The sequence below is a fragment of the Malaclemys terrapin genome, chromosome 11, assembly GCF_027887155.1.
Source record: "Malaclemys terrapin pileata isolate rMalTer1 chromosome 11, rMalTer1.hap1, whole genome shotgun sequence".
Taxonomy (NCBI): domain Eukaryota; kingdom Metazoa; phylum Chordata; order Testudines; family Emydidae; genus Malaclemys; species Malaclemys terrapin.
In genome coordinates this window covers 59176372-59189161 of record NC_071515.1, presented here as the reverse complement: position 1 = coordinate 59189161, position 12790 = coordinate 59176372, and the positions used below count along the sequence as shown (strand labels likewise).

The 12790-nt window shown below is 39.7% G+C and overlaps 1 protein-coding gene across 1 annotated transcript in view; it reads right to left on the bottom strand.

The window, feature by feature from the left end:
* Positions 1 to 12790, bottom strand: part of LRP1B (LDL receptor related protein 1B) — a 1255163-nt gene that overhangs the window by 465158 nt on the left and 777215 nt on the right. Inside the window, exons 24-25 of the mRNA XM_054044441.1 lie at positions 9488 to 9685; positions 8440 to 8644 (exon numbers count right to left, since the gene is read on the bottom strand). Of these exons, the coding sequence (XP_053900416.1) occupies positions 8440 to 8644; positions 9488 to 9685 (403 nt within the window). The remainder of the gene's footprint in view (positions 1 to 8439; positions 8645 to 9487; positions 9686 to 12790) is intronic.

Sequence of the window (12790 nt, the reverse complement as noted above, 5' to 3'; positions counted from 1 at the left end):
TTTATACTAGCCTGTGGGCTTTTGCCACCTGGCATTAACATTTCCCTTTCTCTAAAGTGTATTAATGTTAGCAACAGGTCATGTTGTCCCCTTATAATTAAAAACCCAGCAACAACTATTGCTTCATCAGAGATCTAATCAATTCTGAGGAGAAAGAGTGCCCTTTGAAAGAATTAAAATCTGGGGGGAACGGTGGGGTAGGGGAGAAACACAGTATTAACAGATATAGTAAAAAAAAATCATGGACTGAACAGAGACACTGGAGTTATGGCTCATTACACAATCTGTAACCCACTATCCCTTTCTTTTTATCCTATGACTGCAGAGATGTTAATGGGCCACTCAACCTTGAATGGTCCCTTAGAATATGTACTAACTTCTTACTCCAAATAATCTGTTCCATCTTGCATTTTGTTGTGACATTCAGAGTACCTTTCCCACAACTGAAGAAGAGCTTTGTATGGCTCAAAAGTTTGTTACTCTCACCAACAGAAGTTGGTCCAATAAAATGTATTACTTCACACACTTTGTCTCTCTAATATCCTGGGACTGACACAGCTACAACTACACTGCTTACAGACATAGGCGCTGACGCCATGGGTGCTCCGGGGCTGGAGCACCCATGGGGAAAAATTGGTGGGTGCTCTGCACCCAGCGGCAGCCAAGCTCCCTGCCCCAGCTCACCTCCTCCGCTGAGCGTGCCGCATCCCTGCTTCTCCTCCCAGCGCTTGCCACCACGAAACAGCTGTTTCGCAGTGTAACAAGCTGTGAGAGGGAGGGGGGAGAAGTGGGAATGCGTCGCGCTCAGGGGAGGCAGGGGAGAGGCATGGCTGGGGCGGGGATTTGGGGAAAGAGTCCAATAGGGGCAGGGAGGGGGCGGAGTTGGGGCGGGGCCGGGGGTGGGCTTGGAATGGGGGCGAGGCAGGGGTGAGAGGGGGCGGGGCAGGGGTGGAGTTGGGTTGGGGCCGGGGGTGGGGGGAATCGAGCACCCACTGGCGCCAGGAGAAGCTGGCGCCTATGCTACAGACTGTCATTATGTGCAGTTAGGATGTGATCCTCAGCTACACCAGAGATCCATTTTATCATTGTGCTCCCCTGAATGTATGGCTACTGGAGGCTAGTTTAGCCCGTGATGTCAGTTAGGGCATCCTCAGAGCAGTTTTGACCCCCAATGTGTCTGTTATGTCACACAGGAATTGCTCTAGTCTCTCTTTGCCCAGTAGGTAGGGTATCCTATTCTGGGAGAATTGAGAGGGAATGGTGTAGAGCTGGCTACATCAGCTCTGCACAAACAAAGAATTTCATTCTCACATTCCAAATTAGGGGAGTTTTAAGCAGTCTCATTGGAGATCAGGATCTCACCCTTACATTGAAAAATCATTTAGATTATAAAGTTCTCCAGGGCATAGAACAGCTCATATATGTAAAGTGTTTTGTAGACACTTGATTTTATACATAAATAATGATAAAGGAAGTAGTAATAGAGAGGACTGAACAGGAGAAAGTTTAGACTATAGTCAGTGGTGCCTGGGGGCCACCTAGGACACGGCACGACCACATTTTGGCCAGGCCAAATATGAGTGCTGCTACAACCGTGTGCATGAGGTTGCAATGCCACTCACTTGTGATGGATGCTTAGCCAGGCCAAATTTGAGTGAGTGGTATTGCGAGCTGGTTGGGGTTGCAGCACCACTGAAGTTTGAGCCAGGCCCCATCACTGCTCACTCAAATTTGGAAGTGTGTAAGGGCTCATGGGCTAGTGGGTCAGACTCCTGTAGGGGGTCACCTCAGAGGGGAAGAGGAGCATCGGGGGAAGGAGAGGAAATCTATGCTCCCACAATTTAAATGGTATTCTGCAGCCCATGGTTTAGACGACATAACAATGAGCATTTTTCAAAAATAAAGACACACAGAGTGTTTGATAGTTCCAGCCCTTAGAACACAAATTCTGAAATGGCTTTTTCATGCAGTACCTGTGGACAATGACACACACCCTTTAACTAACAGTAATTACTTAATGGTTTACATATATACATTCTGAAATCATTCTAAAATGTAACTTAATTGAAAAGGGAAAAAATAATACACACTTTAATCAGAAGACACCTCAGTAAGTCAGTTTCTGAAGGTAAAAGAAACTGTATATGCTTAGTTAACTAATCTGTACTATAAAAGTAGCAAAGAAATTCACAGATGGGCTGTTTGCCTTGCACAAAATTAAATTCTACTAAGGGTACGTCTTCACTACCCGCCGGATCGGGGATCTGTCGGGGATCGATTTATCACGTCTCGTCTAGACGCGATAAATCAATCCTCGAATGCGCTTCCCGTCGACTCCCGAACTCCACCAGGGTGAGAGGAGGAAGCGGAGTCGACGGGGGAGCCGCAGCCATTGATCCCGGGCCATGAGGACGGGAGGTAAGTCGATCTAAGATACGTCAACTTCAGCTACGCAATTCTCGTAGCTGAAGTTGCGTATCTTAAATCGATTCACACCTCCCCCACCCCAGTGTAGACCAGCCCTAAGATTGAGATTATGGCCAAGTTAGTGAGGCAAAAATCATCCCTAAAGACTGCCTCAAAAATCTCTCTGAAGGACCTTATTTTTTCCAAACATAATAATTGAAAGTGCCTTTTATATAAAATCAATATAATGGGCCAAATACTCCCCAATTCACAAGTTATGGAACTCCATTTGTAATGGTGGGATTGCACAAGGTGCAACTCAAGAGGAAAATTTGACTCAAGTTCCACAATTCAAAGTTCCAGAGTTAGGCCTCAATTCTCTTTAACTTTATGCATGTTAGCAATACCATTACCGTCAATGGCTTGTGTTGTTCAGAAGGACAGACTATATTAGCACAATACTTTCTTCTGACTTTATCAATCTATGAATCAATTCACTCATATAAGCAACTCTAATGATTTTTATAAAGTAATGAAATGCATAAAGCCTGTTCATTTGAGTAAGTCTTGAAGGATCAGGACTTCAGTATGATAAACAGAGTCACATATTAGAAAAATATTTATTTTAAAAACAATAAAAATCAAAACACTAAAACAAAAGTTTGTACATACTGTTAGCAGGGCCTTTTGTGTTGCAGTAAATAAAGATTTGTTGTACGCTGACTCCCTATGCCACTCAAAATCTTATAATCTTTAAAGCAATTACTTTGCGTTATAAATATGTCTTCCGAGGAATTCATACACTTTCCCCCTTAATATTTTATAGCAAGACAACATTCACTTCATGAGAAACACCCACTTTGAGCTCAGACAGGTCAATTATCAACAAACTGAGAATCCATTGTATAGACATGGAAATGATATACCAAAACTGCTTGTAAGAAGCCATAAGCGCATATTGAGTCAAGGGTATCTACATTCATTGGGCTCTAGTGGAGCTATAATCAAGCAAATGAGCTACAGACCATTAAAGTATAGATATTATTATTCAAAAAAAACCACTACTATCTATTCTGTGTACATAATCAGATGCAAATTACTTCCACTGTCTCAAAAATAAGGTAATTGATTTATAGCCTAAAAATATTCAAATAGGTTCTAAAATGAAAGAACATTTTAAATAATATTTCGTACCAATGTGTATCACCAGCAACTTTATACATATATGTAGCTATACATATATAAAATGCATATTAGACATTTTAAAATAGATCATATATATGATCAGTTTAAAAAGGTCTAATATGCATAATTATGATTTCACTTGACATAAAGGTTTTATTACCATGAGATTGGGATGGGTATATTACCAATGAATAGCAAAGTGACAGGTGAACTGTGCAGGTCATTTCAAACGAGTGCCAATACACTCTTTATAGTGCACCACTCCATCGAGTACTCTGCATAAGCTCTATATTTAACAGAAAACTTATTCCAGAAATGTTGTGTCTGTATTTTTTGGATGCTGTAATTAGAAGCAATTATTGGCTCTCTCTGATGTTACTGACTGTGTAGGAGCTGAGTCTGTAGCCCATTTGTAGCAGGAGGGGTTTGAAACTGTGGTGGCTTGTCCATGTTTCCATATGTTATTTTTTTATTGTGTGCATTTTCCCCCTTTTCGGTTTGCCTAGGCTCCCATGTCTAAATGTTTCCTTCTGGATAGCCCTTTCTTCTCTTCCTATATGGAGAGTGAAGCCATAATGGAATATCTGTAGCTGTACCAGATTGAGGAAATATTTTGGGGTTCCCTGGATTCTGTGCTCAGGAGTTGTGAAGTCCAATAGGTAATTTTTAAGATAACCTGCTTAAATCACTCACTGTAAACACTGATTGGCTCTAAGAGGGGTATGCCATTTCACAGGTATTAAAAGCGTCTGCTTCCAACTACAGCCTTCTTGCGCCTGACCTTAAAGACATTTTGGATGTAATTTAAAGTAGCCTAGGGATGCTTTACATTAAATAGGCTAGAAATGGGCCTGTAACATTTTTTTAAAAGTTCAGAATCATTCCACATGCCAATTCACCCAAGCTGTGTCCATTTAAAAAAGAATATGCACTCCCTCACGGAACTCACACACCTGCTTCTCTGATTGGCTTTGGTAAGAGCTATTTCTCTGATCTGGAGCCAGTTAAGAGTGCTTCTTTACACTGCTTTCTCAATACGTCTATTTAGTCACTTTAATACGAGGAATCTGAACACATACACTGCCTTGTAAAGCTATTCAAGAAAACGGCTTACAATTATTATGCATTTCCCAGAGATTGTTAAATGTTTTAAATATGTATTTTATAAACTAATGCACTTATTCAAAGTCAGATTTGGAACAAGCTGTGTTATTTGATAAGTGAAATTGCTTAGTAAAATGCTTAAGTAAAATTAACCAATTCCAATTTTTGGAATTTCACCAGAGGTAAAAATTACAGATTTCAGAAAGCTTTTAAAAGTTTACCATCTCAACAAAACCTAATACAAGATTTAAATGTAAGTGGATAAAAACCCTAATATTTTGATGTACAGTGTTAGTGGAGTTTCAGTTGAAGTCTTCCATATTGTGTGCACTTATTAAGGATTGAATCAAATCTAGACATTATGTTCTAGTTCAGGGGTCGGCAACGTTCGGCACGCGGCTCGCCAGGGTAAGCACCCTGGCGTGCTGGGCCAGTTTTATTTACCTGCTGACGTGGCATGTTCGGCTGATCGCGGTCCCCACTGGCCACGGTTCGCCGTCCCGGGCCAATGGGGGCGGCGAGAAGAGGCACGGGTGAGCGATGTGCTGGCCACGGCTTCTCGCCACCCCCATTGGCCTGGGACGGCGAACCGCGGCCACTGGGGGCCACGATCGGCCGAACCAGCCGCGTCAGCAGGTAAATAAAACTGGCCCGGCCTGCCAGGGTACTTACCCTGGCAAGCCGCATGCCGAACGTTGCCAACCCCTGATCTAGTTTTTAGGCCTGCACAATTGCTTGCATACATCTGTGAATGCACAATTGAAACCAGTGCATAAATACTAACTAGCTGTCAGAATGCTCAGATACTTGGGCCTCAAACATGGCACTGACACAAGCCCTGAAGAAGGTGGCAAGGCATTGTTGCACAGCCTCAGGAACAGCCCAGGGAGGCAACTAACTCCCTCACAGTTTCCTCAATGCTGTGAGAAGGAAGTAAACTGTGCTGGATCTATACCCAGGTGCAGCTAAACCGGCTGATGCTTTGTGACAGCAAGGCAGAACCTTGGCTCTGCCTGATTCCTGCCTTCTTCTAGCCCTCCTACTATCTAGCTATGTGAGGAGGGGACACAGTAATTCTGCTGAGTCTGTTTTCCCTCCCACACTGCTACCTTGAACCCCCTTTATGCCCTTGTTAGCCAGTTTTGCTCTTGATTTGCATGTACATATGGTAAGTTAAGTATAAGCCCACATGTGCACTCTTCTTTTAAAAACATCCTTTTTTTAAAAATACAGCTTTTCAATATCTTTTTCAAATTTTTTAAAGTTAGAAATTAACCATAAAATAGATCAGGAGGAAGGACTCAAAATCAAATGATCAAAAGACCTAAGAATGCTTTTCTTCTGGTTGGATTCTCATCTTAAGGAATGTAAAGCTGTTTTCTGTATATCAAACTTTTTTGGATGATGCTTACTTGGCTATATTTGCAGCTCACCAGATATTTGGATAGTTACAGTCTCCCCTGAGCATATTCTGTGACTGAAAATATCTAGAGATTTGGTTCAAGAATTTTTATAAGGATTGTCACAGTCGTATGCTTACAAAGAAGAATTAGAACTAAATATTTATCAGCAATAATAACAAATCTTTGATTTGAATCATCTATCATTTTGTTATTCAAAAGTTCTTTAGAATAGATGAGGCAGATAATGCTTTGTGTGTTCAAAGGTTCTATTTTTTCCGCTCTTACCAGAAGGAAATATATACACAGTTGCTTTTCGAGAAAATATTATTGCTTACAAATTCTTTCTAACTTACCCTACCTTATACCCATTTCTGAATTTATCACCAGTGGAAAAAGGCTGTTATGTATGTGACAAGATGGTCAATATAGTTTGGTGGGTCCTGCGCTTTTCTTGGTGGGGGGGGGGGATAAAATACCACTCCTTACCCCTGCTCTTGGGGCACCAAGGGCCCCACTAATGGCCCAGGAAAGTGGTAAAGGAGGGAAGTGGGAGAGGGGTCTGGGTTTGCTCCTCACTCTGAGTCCCAGCCCCTCTCAACCCCTGCAGGTTCTTACCCTCTTCCCCCTTGGGTGGGGTACCTTCAGTCCTTAAATGCTGGGGGAGGGACATTCCCTCCCCTGCTGGGACAGGGTCTCCCTTACTCCGGTTTTCTGATCCTCCAACTCTCACAGCACACCTCCAAGCTCCAGTCCTCTCTCCTTCCCCCTGACTGCCTGAAGCAGGGGGCATTATTAGGTTTCTAACAGGGCCTTAATTGATTACAGGTGCTCCAATTAACCTGTAGCAACCCTCCCTAGTCTACAGGAACCACGCCTTAATTAACCTAGGGTTTATATACTTCCCTTCTACCATTTCCCACTGCTCCCTGGCACTCCTGTATCACATGTATATAAAGACAGTGGCCTTGTCTTTGTGGCCAGTTGGCTTTTAGACATTACATCTTGGGGTACGTCTACACTTACCGGAGGGTCCGGCAGCAGGCAATCGATGTTCTGGGATCGATCCCGGAAGTGCTCGCCGTCGCCGCCGGTACTCCAGCTCGGCGAGAGGAGTACGCGGCATCGAAGGGGGAGCCTCCCTGCCACGTCTGGACCCGCGGTAAGTTCGGACTAAGGTACTTCGAATTCAGCTACGTTATTAACGTAGCTGAATTTGCGTACCTTAGTCCGAAGTGGGGGCTTAGTGGGGACCAGGCCTTGGCTTCCAAAAATATTTTAATAAATCAAACTCTGTCCAGTATTGATCTAACAGTGTTCTGTGTCTGGATCGTTATTTTTCATTTATCTCAATAAAATGGTCTAACTCAAATAATTTTTAAAATCTTTTATGTAGTAAACAAACATATTTCCAGACATGAGTCTTGTGTCATTCAATAGCTAGCTGAAAACTGACTTACGGATTCCAGGTATGGCACTTCATTTTCCTCTCACTTTCACCAGTTTTACACTGATTTAACTTCACTTTTGCCAACTAAATTATTCCCTGTTTGCAGCTGCATTCAAGGACAATCAGGACGAGAGACTCCACTAAGCTAAATTCTTAGTTGATGTCACATGTATTTCTGAATTTCATTTAAACTTTAAATAGAGCAAACCAACAAAAAAATTGAAAATATAAAGACATTTGTTTAATATTACCCTTACTTGACTTGGCTGTAGTGTACTGAAACATTAGACCATTTTTTCCATAGTATCAGGACAGATACACTACTGTTAAAAAAAAAAAAAAAAAGACCTACAAATCACATATAGTATTATGTGGAATAGAAGAATATACTGTTTTTTTAACATATGAATTTAGGACTACCTTCAATTAAATATGCATCCAAACAGCCATCAGAAATGCAATTAATTCTGTATGCTATTGGGTAAAATAAATGAATTAACCAGTTTAGCTAGTAAATATTTTGCTTTTGATTATTATTAAATAATAATGCTTGGAACTCATATAGTACTCTTCATCTGCAGATCTACAAGCTATTTACAAAGGCTGGTAAACATTATTATCCCTATTTTAGAGATGGAGAAACAAACAGAGAGGTTAAATTACTTGCCCACAGTCACACAGTGAGTCAATAAAAAAGCCAAGCCTAGACTGACTCCTACATCTCCTGATGCCCTGGTTCACTGGACCAAAAAATTTAGTTCTTCAAGCATTGTTAAAGGTAAGTTAAATGTAAGAGCTCACTTCAAATAAACCAACAAACATTCATACATTTCAAGCTTATTCCTCAAAGTGTTTTTATAAGCAATCATGAAAAATGAACTATTGTATATTTACCCATATCTAGGGTCTAAGGCAATAGCCCTGGGATGCTCCATAGCGCCTGCTATTAATGTTGTTCTCAAAGTGCCATCTAATTTTGCTACTTCAATTTGATCCAAATTGCTGTCTATCCAGTATATGTTTCCTGCAATCCAATCTACTGTAAGACCCTCGGGAGTAGCCAGGCCATGTTGCACTACGACTTCAATGGCACTCACACCTAACAAAGATCAAAAGGTTGAAAGCATATAAAAGAGTTAGAACAGAGATACAACACTTAAAATGTGATAAATGCCTGATCACACTGCCAGCTAAACAAAAATAATTAAAATATGCAAAACTGTATATCATTTTTCTGATGCTATAGTTAAGACTGTCTCCATTTAATGAGTCTTAATGCATATTTTTCAGTGAGAGATCACATAATACCTAATCTGACATTATGATATTTATCTTCATTAGTTATTTTTCTTTTTTCACAAGCAGTGAGAGAGTATATGCTCATGTACAAAATACATTTTTGGTCATTACAGGAATAAGAAATGAAGGGAAATTTAAAAATCAAATTTCTGAACATATTGAACCTTTAAATAATGTGTGATTTTGTTTGCTAGGTCTTCAATGAAAAAACGCATAGTTGCACATCAACCTAGAAAACATTTTTATGTAAGTATTTCTATATACACTGTGAGATTATGTTGTGCTATAGGCCAGGACCACATACAGTGTGGTTCGGTCACCATTTTAAAGGCCTCATATTTCTTCATTTGTTAAGGCGGGGGGGAAGCTATAATATTGTGCACCAGAATCTAAAGTATCAGATTAAAAATTAAGGTCTCTAGACTTTACAGTTCCAAAGATAATATTCAAGTTGTAAGCCGAGCATAATCAAACCAGTGACTCCTGCCTGAGTTTGTATATAACCAAAAACAATCGCTCTGAGAGGAGTAATAACAACAGCTTGGCCAGAATCTGACAAGTTTGATGTTCTATGGCTGCATTATTTTGGCTGGAACTCTCTTTTTAAGGACCTACTAAAATAAGTCAAAAGTTAAATTCATACCTCCAGTTTCAGAAAGCTTGCCTCGGTAAATTTTATCTTCCACCACATCCGTCCAGTACAGTAAGTTCTGATTGAAATGAAAATCAAGTGCTATTGTGTTTCTTAAACCAGGAACTAAGAGACTGTAGTCTCGCTTGTGAAGATCGATCTTTCTGATCTCGTGACGAATGGAAAAAATGATGAAAGCTTCAAATGGATCTGGAAGTACAATGGATTGTACATTAAAAATATAATAAAGAGTAGAATTTTAGTAGACTTACTGATATGAGGCACACACATCTGAACAAGAACGGCAGAGTACTTTATTAGAGGAACAGTTTGATTAAAATAATAGAACTTGTAAGTCTTACTAGCTCATTCATTTTCTAACAAAGAGTAAATCTTGCAAATATATATATATATTGCAGTCCAATCTAGACTTCTGCTCACCTGCCTCAACTAAAGGTACTGAATGGATATTAACAACAAGGATATCTGACTCAGTCAGTCAGTGGTCCACAGGTACAGCACAAAGAATGTCTTCTGGATGAGACCTAAGTGGTGGAGTGTCTTTCCTCCCCTCTCCACTCCCGCCCTCCCTCCCTGGACTTCAAGAATTAAGGTCAGAAAAAAAGTTTAAGCTATCAAAACTAAAATAAGAACTGGGGTGAAGTTTTTATTTTCTTAAATGCTTCAGAGAAAATAAGTCTGTTCAAAATTATCTAGTATTGCTCTAATTAACAATTAGTTGAAAACCATGTACTGCAACATATATAACACCCAAAACATTATTTTGTGTGAGTTAAACTGCATAAACAACTTATCTAACACAAAACCACAAAAACAAGGAAATGTAAAATTAAGGCATGTAACAGCACACAACTTCTTCGAATTCACCACCACTATCACAAACAGACCAGACTTTCCCTCCATTAACCATTCTGAACTGTTCTTGAAAAATCATACTCACTTGTGTTTCTGGAAAGGGTGCTAGAACCTGGCTTCTCTATTGAGACAGAATTGAGGATATTGTGCATTGTCTGGTGCATGGCATTTGTTCTAGTGGTGAAATGTACATCTCTAGGTGGATGACTAAAAGGAATGTAATGTTAGGTGCCTTCACTTTTTATGTCCTTGTAGCTGTGGATTTGTGTTAAGTATGTTATGTACGTACACAGCAATGACTACTTTCACAAAGAATAAGATCGCTGTCAAAGTGACCAGCCGGGTCTGGAGCAAAACAAGAAAATCTTAATGAAATTATCCAGCCAATTCAAGAGCTCTACTTTGAAGAACAGAGACTTTTGCAAATATTATTTTATTTTGGAAAACAGACACTGCTTTCTTGAAGATCTTCCTCTACAATGCAACAATAAAGCGGCTGGACTAGTAAAATCTCTTTTCCTCTACCATACTAGGCCTCAGTTTGGGATGGTGTGCGTACTGGGGGAACACGACGACAGGCAGGGTTTCAGTGCCTCCTAAGCTGTTGAAAAGCAGAGTAAGTCAAAACGTTGCAAAAAAGGAACTTTTCACTTCCCTTTTTAAAAACTAAACTTTTTCATGGTCTCCATTAGCTAATAATTGCACATAAAGATTCAGTTGTGACTTGTAGAATATTAAATAATAATCTCCAACAGAATGGTTCCTTACATGAAAAGCACTATCTGCTTATGAGCCAACTGGCACTTTCACAAAGCTCCTGATACTTGTCAAAGTAGTGATTGATTTTGTAGATCCTGAACTGGCTGAACTATATGATGATGAACAAGCTCTTCAACGTTAGTAGCTGTTGCATCACAAAGGTGAAAAGCTCCTAAGCTTGATGAACAATTTAATGAAACTCCTGATCTTTGACAAATCAGCAGGTATGGTGTAGAGTACTCTATTCATCATAAATCTTGTCCTTCGTTGGCTAACTGTGGCACAAAAAAGATTGTGTTATGATAGTGAGAAAAATCATGCAAACTCCGAAGATGAAATTTTTGGCCCTTTTTTAAATTAACTAGAATTTAGGAACTAAAATTAACCAATTCTCTTCAAGACTCCCTCCCCCCTCACTCTCTCTCCCCTCCCTGCCCTCCCCCCGCCCCCAGTCTCTTGGGGCAGAAAATACAGGTTTTACTCAACAGATTATCTTTTGAAACTTTGGGCCAGGTATATTCTGTTTTACGGGTTTAACTACTGTTTTAAGTGCAAAACAGAATGCAGCCTTAACCATGGCAACAACAGTTCTGCTATAGTAATACAAAGAATGTTTAAGAAATAGAGCTGGACAAAATAGCTTCTTTGCTCTATAAATAATTATATATTTGACAAAAAACATGCTTATAGGCAACATAGTTTATTTTGTGTACACAATTACTCTTCAGCATATACAAGTTATAAATAAAGAAATGCAGGTGATGCACAAAAGAGAAATATCGTGCTATGTCATAGAAGAGTTTATATGCAGGAGGATCCTAGATTGAAAAAAAATTAAATCTTTCTAATATAATCTGGTATGAGAAGTTGGACTACGCAAACCACCCATGGAAGAAAATAAAATGTGGGACAAATAGTAAATCATAATTTTCCTGAAATGTTTTTATTCTGGTATTTTGTTTTAGATGGGTCGTTAACTGAAATGTCAGTGTCACTGGATCTTAGGCTGATGTGCATTACCAGATTTATTTGTTACCTTATACACCTCAACCTCGATATAACGCGACCAGATAGAACACGAATTCGGATATAACGCAGTAAAGCAGCGCTCCGGGGGGGTTGGAGCTGTGCACTCCAGTGGATCAAAGCTAGTTCAATACAACGCGGTTTCACCTATAACAGGGTAAGATTTTTTGGCTCCCAAGGACAGTGTTATATCGAGGTAGAGGTGTACTGTGCCTTCTCGAACCGTACCTCCAAAGCAAATTGGTACCCTAGCTTCCTAAATATTGAAATTCAACATTTACATCTTCATTGATCGTCTCTTATTCAGAAGTCTTCAGTTACCTAAAAAACCCATATCCCTGAATATTACAGTAAATAGATATTTTAACCAAGAATAAAGTTAGGATTCAATGATTTTTTGAGGGGAAAAAATGAAAGCATTAATATATGTGAAGCAGAGTTGCTGTAGTTTTTAAAGAAATTAGGACAAGCTTTTCTTACTAAAATTACATTGAAAGTTCATCTGTCTTTTGCTATACTGAATTCTGAAAGGCTGAATATAAACATAGGGTTTAAATATCTCTCAAGAGAAGAGTTTCTACCACATTCAATTTTTTCTAATGAATTTTTTTCTAGTGTAACTGTAATATACCACCAGTCATTATTGTGCAGAAG